The sequence below is a fragment of the Bacillus rossius genome, chromosome 1 (assembly GCF_032445375.1).
Source record: "Bacillus rossius redtenbacheri isolate Brsri chromosome 1, Brsri_v3, whole genome shotgun sequence".
NCBI classification, from domain to species: Eukaryota; Metazoa; Arthropoda; class Insecta; order Phasmatodea; family Bacillidae; genus Bacillus; species Bacillus rossius.
Genome location: NC_086330.1, coordinates 33,918,332 through 33,936,481, shown reverse-complemented (window position 1 = coordinate 33,936,481; position 18,150 = coordinate 33,918,332). Strand labels below are relative to the sequence as shown.

The 18,150-nt window shown below is 41.3% G+C and overlaps 1 protein-coding gene across 1 annotated transcript in view; it reads right to left on the bottom strand.

The window, feature by feature from the left end:
* The window catches only part of LOC134534279 (protein madd-4), a 191,240-nt gene that overhangs the window by 145,857 nt on the left and 27,233 nt on the right, over positions 1–18,150 (bottom strand). Inside the window, exons 3-4 of the mRNA XM_063373000.1 lie at positions 5,282–5,524; positions 2,252–2,396 (exon numbers count right to left, since the gene is read on the bottom strand). Coding sequence (XP_063229070.1) covers positions 2,252–2,396; positions 5,282–5,524 — 388 coding nt within the window. The remainder of the gene's footprint in view (positions 1–2,251; positions 2,397–5,281; positions 5,525–18,150) is intronic.

Below are 18,150 nucleotides of genomic sequence, written 5' to 3'. Positions count from 1 at the left end.
AAAGTCCTTCAAAATAATTTTTTGGTAGTAAGAAAGTGGCTTATCAGTCTGTTTGGGCCTGTGGTCTGGAACAGATCTCAGTTCCCAAAAAGTCGCATCTGCTGTCTCAGAAAGTCTATTGTTCTGTGCTGTCATCATTGTGGTGTTCAGAATGTCTGTTTAGTCACATTGCTTGGTTCGCCTGTGTGCCTATGTATAGTCGCTGTGTTGAACATTTTATTCTGTATGGTGTTATCGTTGGGTTATATTATGTTCGTTGTTGTAGTGTCCAAGATACAGGATGATAATTTTTTGACTAATTACTTCCACGTTTTTTTTTTTTTAATTTTCTTAATTTTTGCGTGTTTTCATTGTGTTAGCATATTTATCTTTCTTGTCTGTTATTGGGATTTCTAATAACGTATAGTGTTATCAGAAATGGCGTATGTTCAAAACTACATCTCGATTCAAGTGAATTATGTAAGCACATACAACTAAAACCCAGTTCCAGTTCAACTCTGAAATACAACAATTGCATTAGTTTGATAAAAGCAGGTTAAAAGTTAATAACTAGAGGCATACAATTTTTCGCAAAATATTCTGCTAGCTCATTAGACTGAGATGAGTGTGCCCACGCTAGTGATTGGCAACCGTCTGCAAGAGAAGCCATTTTCCTATTTGACCGGGCCATTCAGTACGCGTTTGCTCCCGCACTCGACGGCTGTGATTGGTGTGCTAACAGTAAGACATGTACCTGAGATAAACTCCGCCAAACACAAAACACAGACAATGCTACAGAGTTCTAACACACAGCTGGTCCGTAAAGATTTTCGCAAAAAAAAAAAGACATTGCCTTATGAATAGCCTCCAGTTGTACAGTTTTACAGTTGACGAGTGTCCCTTCCGAGGCGAACCTCTGAACCCGCGAAGACGCGTCGAACAACCTGCATGGTGAACCTATCGCACGGGTGGTTCACAGCATGGGAGAGAAAATCTAATTGCCGAGTCTGAGACCTATTTTTTTATAGTTTTGGGCCCATCCTCTACGTAGTAGCTTTCATAATATATGACTAACATAGTGACATTGATTGCTATCATCAGCCACATATTTCGTGGTGTTGCGTACCAGAAATACTGCATTTCCTACTCATTTGTGTATAGAACACGACCTTTTACTACGAAGCGTTACGTGTTTTTGTGCGGTTCAAATATCTTCGTACTAAGCAATTAGTAGAGACCTGCAAAATTCGCGGTTTCGATGGCCTTCAGGATAGACTGCACATACCCCATGTACACTCGGGCAAATAACGCAAGTTCATTGGCTGCCGACTTGTAAGTCGTCTCAGCTGGTTTGTCTGTGATTCGATCTTTCTTTGGTTGAGGGTTCATAACTGGTTGAGATTCGTCCAGATGAACAGTAAGCAAATAGAAAAAAAATATCTAAGAGGTACATGTGTTTGAATTCTAGCCTATCGCCGAATGAATCCGCGAATTTTGCAGGTCTCTAGCAATTAGTTATCAATAGAGACCCGTGAATTTCGCGGATTCAATGACCTCCAGGATAGAATCCAATATCCTCTACACACTCGGGCAAATGCCAACTGTTCATTGGCTGTTGACTTGTGAGTCGTCTCGACTGGGTGGCCTGCGATTCGACATTTCTTTGAGTGAGGGTCTCTTATTGGCCCTCAGTCCTCCAGATTAACAGAGAACCAATGACAGAAGCAGCATAAGGTATAATTATTTGAATTTTAGCATAACACGAAATGAATCCGCGAAATTCACGGGTCTCTAGTTATCAAAAGTCCCCATAGATCCCATGTGTGCTAAAAACGTTATTCAAGGTCAAAAGACAAAATGTTCAGTTTTTTTGATGTTTCTAAAAAACTGTAAGTTTTATCAAAAATATAGCTCAGGCAAAAATTGTAGATTATAAAATTATCTACAAAAATGGTACCAATACATTTTTCCTAAGAATCACCATTTCCAACATATTGCCATTCTAAAAGTTGAAAGAGTTAGATTCTACACTACATATATGCACACATTTCCCCGCCACCTGTGAGGTAGTGTACTTGGTGCGTTTTTTTTAAACTTGGTTTCCCCGGTAGGCCTACTCCTCTATCTGTTATGACGGAGTTTTTTTGGGAAAATACTGTATTTACTGCATAAGATAAATTATCATTTTAGAGCTATCACTTTGTATTTGAAGCTCCCGTACGCCAGTAGTTAGGGACCCGCCCAACAGATAGCGCCACACGTCGCCCCTCACCTCCGCCGCAGGTGACGGAGCACAGCGAGGACGCCGTCTCCTCCCAGTGGTAGAGCGGCCGCGCGCACGACGAGCCGTCGCCGCCGCACACGCCGCACTCGTCCACCTTCTTCAGCGAGCCGATCTCCAGGTCGCAGCCCACCACCTGCGCCCACCACCCAGGCGCCTGCTGCTCAGGGCTCCTTCGACCTCCGGGCACTCGCACCCAGCGACAACCACACACGCGCGCCTCTTCCACTCTTCCTCGTCCTTTCTGGTGCAATAACCTACAACCTTACACATGGAGACTCCAATTCACGAGAGGACAAGCTGCGTAAAAACCTTTTTATGTGTTGACATTACTTTTGTTGTTGGGAAGTTAAGTAAAACAATTACATTTTTTTGATAATAAATCATGTTTACTAAGAGTATTGACCAAAAAAAGTTTTTTCTTTTTTTTTAAGCAGTTACTTGCACTTTTTTTTTGCATTTTTACAAGTTGCGCTCACTCGCGCGTTTTGCTGCTGCAACTTATATATTTACAATTATTTTTTTTATGTTTAGTTGGCGTACTGCGGAAGGTGAAAGGGGTATGTAGTGAAGGTGTACTGTACGTAAGTGTCCGTTCGTACGTAGCAAATGGAATCATCGTGAGTGTCGTCAAGGAGATGCCGTGACGTCACTTGAAGTGTCATTTTCCACCTGACGATTGCTGTGTTCGAACGCGAGAAACAACGCAGAAAACAATGCCTGATGGTGGCTGATAAGTATGAATTAGAATAAACGGTCTTCAAAAACAGGTTTAAAAATATTATAATCACAATAAATTATATATTTTGACAAGGCCGCATTATTTTATTTAATTAACTATTTGAAACATTTACATCTAAATAATTAGGTTAGTAAATTTGTTTGTTTTAAGAGATTTGGTTAAAATTTTACACACTTGACATAGGAACCAAATAAGAGGAAAACCACTGCTGGCTGATATTAAAAAGAAGTACCCAACCTCTTTATTCTGCGTTAATCCCGGGGAACGCCATGTATCTCAACTATAATAAAAAAACAAAATAATAACATAACACCGACATTTTCTTTTTTTTGAAAATAAATTGTTCTAAAAGTAAACCTTAAAAATTAATCTCTTTCAATGTTCAATTTATTCTCGCCGCACCACGTTGGCTTAGTAATGTTATTGTTATTGTTATAATTTTAAAGGTTTTCCTGTAAATTCACCACGCTAGCTTTCTTGCGTATCACAATTCGTCACAAATTCTCCTCAGCAAGTTTTTGGCCATATATTATCTAACAGCAGCAAATGTCACGCGAATGATCATAATGATAATGAATCAAATGACATTCAATAATAAATATCATTTAGTAAATATCTAGTAAGAAAATTTGTGATCCAACAACAAACGCGGTTTACAGGGAAAATGCTTTAACTAACAGTAACGACAAGAAAATATAAATAAAAAGTAACTGGGCATGTGAAACAGTGTCTGTAGGGCTGGCGAAACAGCAACACTAAAGAGAAGTGTAGAATTTTTGTTCCGTTCCAGTACTGAGCATGTGGTCAGCAATAAGGTAGGGTCTCACTTGACTTGTTCATTTTTATTATTTTATTGTATTTACTGTTAGTTAAGTGCTATTGCTTTAGATTTAACACTTTCCTGTCACAAATATTTTCAATTAATATTAACTAAAAGTGAGAATAATTGCTGCAGAAAGTCTCGCAAGTGATAACAGTTACAAACAGTTGCGCGACATTTTTAGGAGCATTATTTTTAATATTTATTTATACATTGTTATATGCACATCAACACCCAGATGTGCACGTCAGACAAAGACAACAATAACAAATAAATATACAAATAGAAATATAAACCTCGTAGAAAAAAATAAACAATGGACAGACTATATATATTTATCTGCAAGAAAGTTTCATGAAACAATTACTTAAAATATTAATATTTTAATGGACTATATAAGTTCCTAAAAATATTTTAATTTTTTATGTATATAATATTTAATTATTGGTTTAGAGAATGTGAATTTTATTAAAAATTTTTATTAGTCTGTATAAAATATAATAATTTTTATTTAAGGTACAAAAAGTTGAAGTCAACCGGCTGTGAAATTCAGGACTCTTAAACAAACGTTATCTAACACGCATTTCAAATTAATTTTGGATTTATAACAATGTTTTTTGACAATTATTTTTTTTACAACATTCAATAAATATGAGTTAAAAATATCTGCTACAGAACAACACGTACAAGAGAGGTGTAGTGTCTATGCGTGCATGCACGGGGGGAGACCTATCCCCTGGAATCAAGTTCTTCACTGATGGGGTTCGTGACTGAAACGGGGTGGATAAATGCAAAGGTTAAAACTATGTTCTATGGGAATCTTTTTCTGTTCACACTATAAAAATTGAATATAAAGCCATCCATACTTAAAATGAAGATTGAAATTAATTCTTTTATCTTTGACAGATCTGTGCAATGGGAGTGCACGACTCGATGTAAGCTTTTGGACATACGCCATTTAGCAATGGCGTATGTCCAAAAGCTTACATCGAGTCATGCTCTCCCATTGCACAAATCTTTAAAAGATAATACCAATGCCCGGTGTGGACCCGGTATGCATATTTCTCCGAGGAAGTTGGAAAAGAAATTGATTGATTTATCACAATGAAATTAATTCTGTTCCCTAGGGCAGGAGGTTGAAGTTGAGCGGTCCAACTGCACGAGTCTCTGGGTGGTACTCGGGGCTTCAAGCGAACAAGCACGGTAGGGGAATTGCGCGGGAGGGTAGAAAGGAGGGTAGAAGGGGGGTAGAAGGGGGGGTAGAAGGGGGGAAGAAAGGGGGTATAAGGGGGGGTAGAAGGGGGGGTAGAAGGGGGGGTAGAAGGGGGGGTAGAAGGGAGTGTAGAAGGGGGGTAGAAGGGGGGTTAGAAGGTTGGGGGTAGAAGGTAGGGTAGAAGGTAGGGTAGAAGGGAGTGTAGAGGGGGGGGGTAGAAGGGGTGGTGAGGGAGGGGTGCGGCACCTGGCACTCGCCGCGGATGCACATGTCGAGGCTGCCGGGGCGGCAGCGCGTGCCGTCCAGCACGGAGTCTGCGAGGCGCGCCACCACGGCGTCGCCGGCCGCCGCCTGCCCGCGGCACGTGAGCGCGCAGGGCGCCTCCTGGTCGCCGTAGTGCGGCGTCCAGCGCAGCAGCCCGCCCTCGTGCGGCACCGCGTCGAACTGCGAGCACTGCTGCGCGCGGAACTCGGCGCCCTCGGGGCACGGCTGCGCACACACACCTCGTCATGCACACGCTTGCAATAAGGCTTCTGCGCTCATTCATCATTAATTTATCATATAATCATATAAATAAAATAGGAAAATTATCATATATATAAAATAGGATGTTGTTATGCATTCATGACGTCGAAAAACTCCGACACCGTTTGGCCGATCGTCATGGATAAACAGAAAATCATAGGTCATAGACATACAAACGGTAACTGTGTGTCATTTCTCTATGTCCACCACACTGTCATATAGCGCTATCCATTCATTCATCATTCATCACCTGACATGGCACAGGACTCGCATTTGGCTACTTGTTGAAAACAACACTTGTGAACTGGCGCGACTATCACGCCCGCGGCGCTTACATACTAGAGTCATTTAGTAAAAATGTGGTTGCAACAAGGTACATAAGGCTTGGAATATTAGATTTATACCTTAGCATGCCAAAAATTGGTGCTAAACAGTTACAAATTAGAAGCCCAATTAAGAACACAATCCCCAATTAACACGTGAAGAAGATGTCGGGTGTCGCGAGCACACACGACGCCACTGTATTGACAGCCGTCACGTTGCTGCACTTGCCAAAGCAGGATGGTGCTGCAGTGGTTTCTCACTGCCTTTCGCGGGATGCACGTGGAAGGGGAATTCATAAAAATCCCGTTCTGAACCCGGGAAGAAGGCTGGAAATAATCTTTTCCCAGGCCGGGGATCGAACCCGAGCTCGTTAGCCCAACAGTTAGACACGCCAGCCACTATGCCAAGTAAGCGGACTCCTGAGATTTATTTCGTGAAGAAGGCGGGATTTATTGTTTTTTATTCATTTCATTCCACTTAAAATTATTTCATTAGATTAATGAATTTCAAATCCATGCCCGCTTGGTTGACCAGCAATGTGTGCAGGATATGTAATATAGGCTACTTTCTCTTATTTAATTTAGAGAGAAACCTATCACACACACACACATATATATAAATATATATAATAGGATGTTGTTATGCATATATGACGTCGATAAACTCCGACACCGTTTGACCGATCGTCATGGATAAACAGAAAATCATAGGTCATGGACATAGAAACGGTAATTGTGTGTCATTTCTCTATGTACACCACACTGTCATATAGCGCTATCCACTTTGCTTTAACTCGAGGACAATATATCACCCTGTGTTCAGCCTGGGCAACGTCGGGTACTGCAGCTAGTTTAATATATTATTAACACTTGTTTAAAACATTACTTTGATAATTATGACAAAGAACTGCATTAGTAAAGCTTGCAAAAAACTTGAATGAGGCTAGAAAGTGGTCTTGTCATGACAGCCTTGATGAAAGCTTGATTAAATTTTGTCATCGCAATTTTAGAGCAATCTGGATGCGCTATTGAAGCTTGATTCAAGGTGATAGACTTGCTGCATGCTTGAAATTATATCTGGAAAAGTGGCTCTCCAGACAAGACTTCGCGCCGCCTGCGACTCCCGGTTATGCAATGCGGTGAGCACTCCGGACATGCGTGTAGCCTGCATTCCCTGATGTTTAGGATTTGATTTTGAAGTGTTAAGGAGGGTGATCGAGGGGTAAAATCAATACCGTCTGCGTCCGTTCAAGCCTCTTTTCTAAACGTAGCGAGACGTTTGACGTCAGCAGGAGTGGTCATAGCCTCCCCCGACGGTGAGGGTTGTGCCAAGCCCGCACACGTGTTTGTTTCCTTCTGTAGCTTGCCAGATGTCAGTTTCAGTCGCGGTACCGTGCTAAATAGCAAACTAACATGTCGTATCGCTGTTTTGCTGCAGGACGTATCGTCGGAGATTATATTAAGGGGGGGGGATCGAGTTCAGGTAGTAGTTGGTGTAGATTTCGTGTGTCCGGTATACATAATGTATGTTTCAATTGTAAACTAATTTATATTTTAATTGTAAACATTAATCACGAACAAATGAAATGCTCTTCTCAATTTTATATGCGTACACGTAACCTCATCGATATCAGGGCAGCCACCATGCGTTTTTCGTGTTTATAATCTTAAACACCAGACTTTTTTTTACACTTAAAAGGACTGGTTTCAAAAGTATTACAGTTAAGTAAAACTATATGATGCATTTGCTTTTATGATACAAATCCAAAACTATTCCACTTCCCGGCAAGATAAGATGTGTGTCTATGGATTATTCTTTTTCTCGAAATTACTGCATTTAATGACTGCATGTTAAATCACTTCATTAAACTAGCTAAATTATAACCGACAAACTGCTGTAATGATATAGGTTCTGCCTGAATAGTTAGACAAAATGATAAGAAGACAATTGTGAAAAAAAGCAAAACTGTTGCTGCAGCGCTGTGACATAGGCGCGCCGCTGAGCGGAGTGACGTCACACGCTTGAAAGCAGGCCGGGAGTCTAGTGGGCGTTGTTCCACCTCACCTCCCGAATCGTGGTGAGCTTCCCCGCCGAATGTCACCTGCAGGCGTGGGGATTGCCTGTGGTGGCTGAATGTCCTTGCCGGAGGCCTCCCCTTTGCAACACTAGCCACACGTATCGATTTTCTCATGAGAAGATGCGGGAATTATTAACTATACCAATGAGAAACCCTCAACTAAAGAAATTCCGAATCGTGGGAAAATCCACTTAGGACACATTCAACGTTTGTCACGAGTCCCACTAAAAAGATACGAGACTGCGGCACACGCCGTGAGTATGTTGTTTCTAAAGCTTACATGCGACAGTCATGTCACGCGACAGCTGACGACATGGTGACACACGATGCGATGTACGTCATCAATCAATACTAATATTATAAATGCGAAAGTAACTCTGTCTGTCTGTCTGTCTGTCTGTATGTCTGTTTGTTTGTTTGTTACCTTTTCCCGGAGAACGGCTGACCGGATCGTAATGAAATTTGGCAAGGAGATAGATTATATCCTGGGGATGGACATATGCTATCTTTTGTCTAAAAAAATAATCTTTAAACGGGTTAAAAAAATATATCTTAATTTTATGTAATGTGTGTCATAGATATACAAAGTGTTAGCATCATTCCTCCATGTCTGCCGAGCAATAGTTTTCAAGTCATTGCGTTACATTTTGCTATTGTAAGGAATTTAGTAGAGAGTAAGAAAAATTAAAGCTCTGCATCGTAGTACATCAATACACCAGTAGATGTCACTGTTAGTTTTTTATGAATCGTTTTATAGTTTGCACATCCTAACTAATATTATTGTTTGCTAAGCCATTAAATTTTGCATAGAGATAATTTATGGGCTGGAGAGTGATATAGGCTCATTTTTATGTACGGTTCCAGTGGAATTTTGTAAATACCTCGAAAAATACGTATTTTTTTATTGTTAGATTTTGTTTGGTTGATCGCAAGGTAAATTTATTTATATATGTTTTTTTATTAAATTTCATCTATATATATTTTCTCCCTACCTAGGGAACCCATAATTCTTTTAAATTTTACGTGTATGTTTTCAATGTCATTCGCGTAGTACAATTGTTTTTGACAAATTGGTCATTATTTATACTTTCTGTTTCATTTTGGAAACATATTTTTTTTTAGGTATTATGACAAATAAAAAAAACAGTTTCAGTAACATTCTTAGGTTTTTATTGTATGGATAGTTTCAAGTTTAATATTATGTAGGTACATAAATTCTTAAACATATAAATATATTCGTAATTTATTCATAGGTTGGTAGGGCCTACTAATTTTTTTCTATTTGTCAATATTGTTATTTTTTTACAGTACCTACTTATTTGCAAGGAGTTTGGTTTAGTGTTTATAATTTATCTGCTGAGCATCAAGCGTCTCTTAGGGCTGCCGAGATTGAAGACCAGAAATATTTGTCAATTATGTAATATATTGTTGAAAAATTTGAATTTTACTATTTCAGGTAGGTGGATTTTTTTATTAATTAAAGTAGTTACGTGTAATTGCCTTCTTCCTTTATTTCATATTAAACATTACGTCAGTTAATTTTATTTATGAATGTTTTATTTTAATTTAATTTCTTATATATATATATATTCTTGCCTACCAACTTCTATTAACTTTCAGGTGGATGTTAACATTGTCATTCGAGTACTACAATTTTTTTTGTCCAATTGGTCGTTATTTATACTTTTTGTTTCATTTTGGACTACCTATGTTTTTTTTTACTTAATTCAAAGATTTGTGGTGTGTACAGCGAGTGAAATCTCTATTAATTTCTATACTCCTTTGGATAAGCGGAATATGGCCACCACAGTTTCACATATAAACAAATCATACAAATGTTTTAAACATTATGACTTAAATAAAATATAGTTTCACAAACATCCTTAGTTTTTTTTGGTGTGTATAGTTTGAAGTTTATTATTATGTATGTACGTAAATTCTTAAACATAGAGTAGTAGTATATAATAGGGGCTACTGGGACTGGCTTCTGGCTGTGGTGCTTGGTGCCGAGCCACATCTCTGACGTCACGTCAACCTCTGATGTCACGGCAGCCATCTTGGATTGTGACGTCACGGCGGCCATCTTGGATGAGTATAACGGGACACAACGTAACGGGACATAACGTAATGGGACAAGTAGATCACGACGGCCATTTCGGATCCGCCATCTTGTATCCGCCATCTTGGATGACGTCATTTTGTTTTCTCGAACATTCCGCCATTTTGTTTTCCGCCATATTGGATAATGACGTCACCGTTGCAATTTCCGTTACGTCCGCCATCTTTAACTTTTTTATTTATTATCCGATTTTAATGAATTTTTTTTTAAAATTTATAAAAAAATTTAAATAATATAAATTTAATAAATTTTTTTTTAAAAAACGTAAATTTACGACACGGAGCTCAGAGTCCTCGGTTCGAACCCGACAGGTGCAAAAAAAAAATTAAAAATGGCGACCGATCCTTCCCCCTGTGGTGGCTGCTGACAGACTGGCCCCCACCACTTTTTTCAAAGCATATATATCGACAGTGAGCATGACGTCATGTCCGCCATCTTGTCTTCGATGTTGGTAACCATCATCATTGTATCGGCGGCGAGAGTGCGCTGGCGCCATGTTAGTTTGATTCTTACCCGCTAGAGTGCAGTAATCATTTATTACTGTGACACCCGCCATCTTGAAATTTGGCCGCCATCTTGAAAATCCGTAATTTTAATGCTATAGATTCGGGAAAAAGTTAAAAATTCATTAAATAAATTTGTAATCTATATACTGATTGATTAGATCGACTAAGGTCCTTGGTTCGATCCCTGGCTGATACAAAACAACTTTAATTTAAAAAATACCACAAAAGTGTAAGGTTTGAGAAAATAAAAATACCACAAGTTATTTTAAAAATTATTTATTACATACATTCTAATCTACTACAAGTACAAAAAATAATACACAGACATAGAACTAAAGTCTTGTGGATTTCTCGATGTCTGCATCTGCCACCCACGAATTAAAGCGAGGTGGAAAGCCCCACCACTTTACGTAGGACAGTCCGTTTCTTCGTTTTATAATCTTCTCCACCAAGTACATATCAGGATACAACGTAGGCTTAATCTCTTCGGCATAGAAGCCGCCACGGATAGGTTTGTGGTCCAAATCTTCGAGGTAGTAGGTCCTAGGCTCTGATTCACGAACATGTGTCACACGGAAAAGTTCGGGACTCCAGTTCGCAGTGAAACCTTTCTCGAAGATACCTTTCTGCTTGGAGATTCGCACAATGTCACCGACGTTAGCTTTACGCTTTCGTGGATCTTTCTTCTTCGTGTTGGAAAACACTGTTCGAAGCAAGCGATTGTCCCTTACGTCCTTTGGCTTCATTTTCGTGGTAGAATGCACCGTGGAATTATACTCGTTTATTAGTTTCGGCAAGATGTCAAGCCACTTGTAATTTCCGTTAGCCGTGAACTGCCGCCACATCTTGGAACGCAAAGTTCTGTTAAACCTTTCGACAACGGAGGCTTTGACGTTACTAAATGTAGAGTAGTGTTTGATGCCATACTTCTTCATCAAAGCCTTGAAGGTTACATTGTAGAATTCTTTCCCGAGGTCCGTTTGCAGGTGCGAAGGTACACGTCCATCACGCAAAATATTGTTCATGGCCTTGGCTACTTCAGTTGCAGTCTTTGATTTGACAGGTCTAGCCCAAGCGAACTTGCTATAAACATCGATGACTGTCAACATGTACTTGAAACCTTTATTCAAACGGGAATACGGTATCATCTCAACAAGGTCCGCCTGGAATAAATCATCAATTCCACGAACTATGAATTTGCGACGAAGGTATTTTCGTCTAGCAGGAGCATGAAGTTCGTGAGCGATTCCGGTTCGACTCATTGTATGTAGCCGGCTTCCCTCAGTTCTTCAAGTATGGAGACTATTTCGTTGATGTGCGAATAGTTTCCTACACTAAGCGAAGCATGTAGAATTCTAAGACGATCAACTAATTCATTGGGCTCGTCCCAATATACATAGTCAAATACCTGATCACTTTCTAGCTTTTTTAAACCTTCGCCATGTATTGTTAGTTCACTGAAGAGATTAGCGAGAATGTCGATTTTTTCATGATCTACGTCTTTATATACACCACTATCCGGATCGTTATCGCGAAAATGTGCATTGGTTAGCTCTAGCAGTTTTTTGTACTCTGTAAGTCTTTGTGAGAATATCCTTTAGGCTCCCTGCGAAACAGCAATTGGTACAGACCAGGAGTCCCGCGCATTTTGAACTCTTCTACACGAACGATATTTCCTGGTAGAAAGTCTATTTCTTTAGCACCGAGGAACCACTTATTATGTTTTCTGTACACTCCGTAGGTCGTGTCATTATTCCGACTCGTAAACGATATCAGGTATGGTCGGACCATTGCATTCACTTGATGTCCCTTTTTCGGTATTTTTTTTCTTGTGCATGGTCTCTGTACTTGTTAAGTATTCTTCTTCTCGATCTGGTTCATACTTTCTCTTCTTTACAGTTGGCATTTCATCTTCAACTTCTGTCTTCACAATGATAGCTGGTTCTTCCATGTTTTTAAGTTCGTCGAGGCGACTAGTGATTGGTTTAAATATCTCCTCATTTTCCATCTCACGTGCAAGTCTGGTTCGTCTAGCAAGTAAATATTTTTCACGAACAGACTGTATAGCTCGATGAAGGTCACTGGCCAGGTCCGACATTGTACTGGCTGAAAACATACTGCAAGACCTCCTTATATACTTTTTTATTCCTTCGCAGAAACTTCTTTCTTGTGTGTGGCAAAATCTGAATTTGTTGACAAGTGAGATAGTGATGCTTTCAGACTACTTTGAAAAGTCCTCAAATCGTCACGTCTTTGTGCATTCGATACTTCGATCATGTCGCGAATGAGAGAATCCGAGGCTTCCACACGCTGGTCGATGGCAACGAGATACTCAAGTAATTCCTTTTTCACACTGTCTACTTTTTGAGACAGTAGCGAAATGTATTTGCGGATATCAGAGTCGGGGCATACAGTATGTCTGCTGCTACGACCGAATTTCGAAATGCTATGACTCATGTTTGACGATAAACTGATCGAAACCTCGTCTGTACCTGCCCTTATATAGAGGCCAGTCCTTTACGATGACTATGAATCCGTGCTCGTCTTTCCAACACAAGGAACACATGTCTTTGAATTCCTGAAACGACATGTCGGTGTTTACGTGGTCGTCGTAGGCGTGACGTAAATTAAGTTCGTCCATGCGAAAAAGCACTATAACATTCGCATTATCTCGTAGGAGATGTTTGGGTATTCTACTGTACGTCTGACACAGGTATACGCAGTCTACCTTGGCGTGCCTGCCCATGGAAAAGTACTCTTGTATAATGCCTTGCTTCTCGCACATTACGTCGTCGAACACAAACACGGAACTAGGCTTTGCTTCGCTTGGAGGTACAACATTGGTATTATCGCTAAACGGATAATACTCCAGTCCTTCCACCGAGCGTAGAACAGTTGCTAGGCGCTGGTACTTTGGCTGTTGCAACGACTTGGAATACAAGTAAACGTTCTCGAACCGAAGACCGTTTGGCTCCTCCAGTAAACTCAGTAGAACGCACGTCTTGCCACAGTTTGACGGTCCCGCCATTATGCATCGTACAGCAGAAGGCAACATTAAGCCATGTCGTGATTCGCGACCGCTAGTTTCATCGTCTTGCGTAATGCGCACGGGCAAACAAACATCTTGCTTGACGACCTGCATTGTACTAAATAAATTGTATATAATCAAACACATTTATACTTTCTGGTCAGTTGCGCGTAATGACTCGAACAAGTAAGAACAAAAAACACAGTGGTGCAGGACTCGTGAACTCGCTGATAAACAATCTGCCATTCGAGCTACACATTCCCGGATACAGATTTTGCGGCCCCGGCACCAAACTAGCGAAAAGGTTAGCTCGCGGTGACGTGGGCATTAATTCTCTCGACGAAAAGTGCAAGCAGCACGATATTGCGTATTCCCTCAGCAAGGATCTAGAATCCAGGCACCGGGCCGACGAGATATTGGCACAGGAAGCTGAAGAAATAAGTAAATCGACACACGCGGGTCTAGGAGAAAAAATCGCGGCCTGGGGCGTATCTAAAATCATGAAGGCAAAGACGAAATTAGGACTGGGTGCTCGTCGACCCAGCTCCATCAAGTCAAAGACTAACTCACGCAAGACCAAACGCAAGACTGGAGCAGGCATACAAAAAGCCAAGCAAAAAGTACAGACTCTCGACAAGAAGATAATAGGAGGATTTCTTCCTTTGCTTTTGCCTGCATTGGGTGCTCTCGGCGGTCTCATCGGTGCAACGAGCGGTATAGTGCGGGCAGTCAACACTTCGAAGAATGAGCGAAAGCAGTTAAAAGAAGCACAGCGACATAATGCAAGCATGGAAGCCATTGCCATGGGTAAAAAAAACGGCGCAGGCCTGTACTTACGTCCTCACAAATCAGGCCGAGGCATGAAAAAGAAACGAAAATCCTAAGTTCTCTGCCGAAACGACCGCTCACCAACGTAGATTTAATAAAGTACGCACGCAAACTGAAAATACAAAATTTCGTTGGCGTGTTTATGCGAGGCACTTTACCCAGCAAACCAAAAACCAACGAACGCGCCATAATTAATTTAGACACGTCGGCAGGTCGCGGCACGCACTGGGTGGCATACATAAAGTCTGGAAAAAAAGCTACTTACTACGACAGTTTCGGTAATTTGAGACCTCCGCCTGAACTTAGGCGGTACCTGGGCCGGACCACTACACTGTTCTACAATTACGAAACGGAACAGAGGCCTAATCAAACAAACTGCGGACACTTGTGTCTTCGCTTTTTAACTAAAAAAATAATTTAGCTGACAAATAAAAATTGCTACTTAAAGGTTGTGCAGTGATGATAATTTATTAGTCATGTCGATAACACTTACCTTGACAGGTCACGCATCTGAGCTGCGGGCGGTTCATTTCCCGCCTCTGGATTTAGACGGAGAATGGTGTATCGGACTCGTAGATTTTCAAACGTATAATGCCATACCGAATATCGACGAAGAAAACTGCAAGATCTGCTTCCTGAAAAGCGATGGGACCGCTCATGAAATAGAGTTACCTGTTGGATCTTACGAAATTGACGACATTGCAAATTACATCAGGGATATGTTACCACAGGATGTAGACTTTCAACTGCGTGGAAATCCAAACACTCAAAAAAGCATTCTAACATGCAGTGAAATTGTCGACTTTACGAAACCTGGCACCATAGGTTCGATGTTAGGATTCGAATCAAAGGTGTATGATGCAGGAAGAACGTACGAATCTACGCGCACAGTAAACATTTTGCCTGTGAATGTCATAAGAATAAACTGTAATTTGGCAAGTGGAACGTATCTCAACGGAAGACTAAGCAAAATGCTGCACGAATTTTCGCCGATGGTCCCGCCAGGATATAAACTGGTCGAAGTACCGCAAATTATCATTTACGTTCCAGTCGTCGTGAAGTGCGCACACGAAGTCGTCGTCAGAATCGTTGACCAGCGAGGACGATTGGTGAATTTTCAAGACGAAGAAATTACATTACGGCTGCACTTGAAGCGATGGGTATAAAGTTCGTAACACCGAACAGTTATAAAAGAAGTCGTATTGACGTGAATAAGAACAGTTCTCTACCAGACATCGGTGCATTAACACCTGAGAACATAAAGTATCTTCTTAGTATTGGTCAAGTGCCGAATAAATATGGAAGACGAAATCCTCAACGTGGAAGATCCGGTCATTTTTGATGACAGCATTACGAAAATGGAATTGCACGTGTACCAGCCTTTCCTGCTCGGACCGTACGCACTTCCATCGGAAGTACGCATTGCTTTACAGCACCAAGATATTTGTACTTTACCTTCACAGTCATTTCTACGTATAAGAGGCATGCTTACAAAAGCGGATGGTACGCATCCGACAACGACGACAATATCCTGCAATGGTATTCTTCACCTAATTGAGCGCATTACTTATGTACTTAATGGTGTCGAGGTAGACCAGACGAGAGATGTAGGCATAACATCTGCTATGAAAAATTACCTTTCGCTCACGCCAAATGAACTGTCTGCTGCAAAGATGGCCGGTTGGGCTCTCGAGGATGAATATAAGCTTCCGGTTTATGCCGAAGGAAAGTTCGAAGTTTGTGTTCCTCTGTCCATGCTTCTTGGCTTCGCTGAAGACTACAAGCATATAATCATTAATTCGAAACAAGAGCTCGTACTGCTTCTAGCCAACACGCACATTAATGCAATTATCACCGCTGCAGAAAACCCTCAAGATGTCTCGATTACACTATAGTCTATCGAGTGGATACTGCCCCACATCCAAGTGAGCACCTTTGAACGAATCAAGATGTTGAAGAACATAGAAAATGGCAAGAACTTCGATGTGCCATTCCGATCCTGGAGTCTGGAAACTTATCCTGGCTTGCCTCATAGTCAGCGTATCAATTGGATAGTAAAGTCCAGCTTCGCTACGGAAAAACCAAGATACATCATCGTCGGGCTTCAGACCGGAAGACAGCTCAATGCAGGAGTAAGTCGCTCCGTATTCGATAACTGTCAATTACGTAATGTAAAAATATTTTTAAACAGCGAAAGTTATCCGTACGTTGACATGAACATGGACTTTGAAAGTGGAAGATTTCTTCTCGCATATCAAATGTATGCCAAGTTTCAGCAAGCTTACTATGGGCGGAGACAGTCACCGATACTGAGTCCCGACAGTTTCAAGAACAAGGCTCCGTTAATGGTGTTTGACGTTTCCAAACAGGATGATCGATTAAATTCAAACATCATCGACTGTAGGATCGAGATAACGACTAGCGGAAATATTCCACCAAACACCTATGCTTTTTGTCTGATACTTCACGATCGGCTTGCATCGTACAATTGTCGAGACAAACTAGTGAAAATTCTGACTTAAATACTGTTTCGTTTGCGATAATAATTCAGTTACGAACGAGCATTGCTAGCGACAAGATGTACTGCAACCTGCAAGGTTTCCAGAGCCAAAACGGCTTTGTTCTCAAGGAAATTGCCGTTACCTCCGGAGACAAGACTCGAACCCTCAGCTTCCGACCTCCGTATCTTTGGAAACTACTAGACGAAAAAAGTAAACGCTCGAACGAATGGCTATGCAAATATTATCACGGACTAGAGTGGGACGAAGGAAAAATCCCATACCACCAAGTGAAAAACACACTGCAAGATTTACTAGTTCAAAACGAAACAATATACGTTGCCGGACCTGAACAGAGGAAATGGCTACGAGATCTGTGTAATGTCGGAGCAGTTGAAATTGAAGACCTACAGACCGACTATGGCTGTCCTTCCCTGCGCAAGCTTAGTGCAATATACGATGTGCAGCCAAGTGACAAGTTTGAACGTGTCTGTGCCTGTACAAACTCGCAGTTAATGCAGAAATGGCACGCACAGTGTTAGTAGGAGCCTGCATATATAAATGACGTACCTACGTACATGCCTTCAGTTGACGTTCAACCTGCAAGAAGATGTTTACGTTTCATCCTGCTAACGTGTACGTGAGCGCAAGACCTAGCTTCAGCAGTGTCGAGTACAGCTACTGGGATTCCGGGTATCTACGTACATATACAGAAACCTGTGATGGAGGTGCTCAGCATTGGCGGTTTGCGCACTTTCCTGTGTCCTACGAACCGACCCAGCAGCTATTAGATTGTTGCGAACCTGGAAACTGTGCCGTCTATCACATGAGACCGCACACAATCTTTCCTGCTAGCATCGCTGAGGTAGTTGCCTCGTCTGCACGTGTAACACCAAACATGAGCGTGTTGCAACCTGTTGCGACCTGTGATGCTTCTACGCAAACTTCCAAACGGCGTGCGTCACGTCGTCGAAGTTCAGGCAGTGAATCTGTCCCAACTAGCACTGCAGTAGAGCCAAGGCGCAGACGTGGTCACAGACGTCATCGACCAAGTCCCGCTCGAGATGACGACATCGCAGAAGATGACCAGCTGGAAACCTGTGTTCCTGATCCCGTGACCTGCCAACCAGTTGGAACCGGAGTCGAAGAGGCAGTTCGTGCAGCATTAAAGACTTTGCTTGCGAAAATGCTTAATTCCTTAACCTAACAT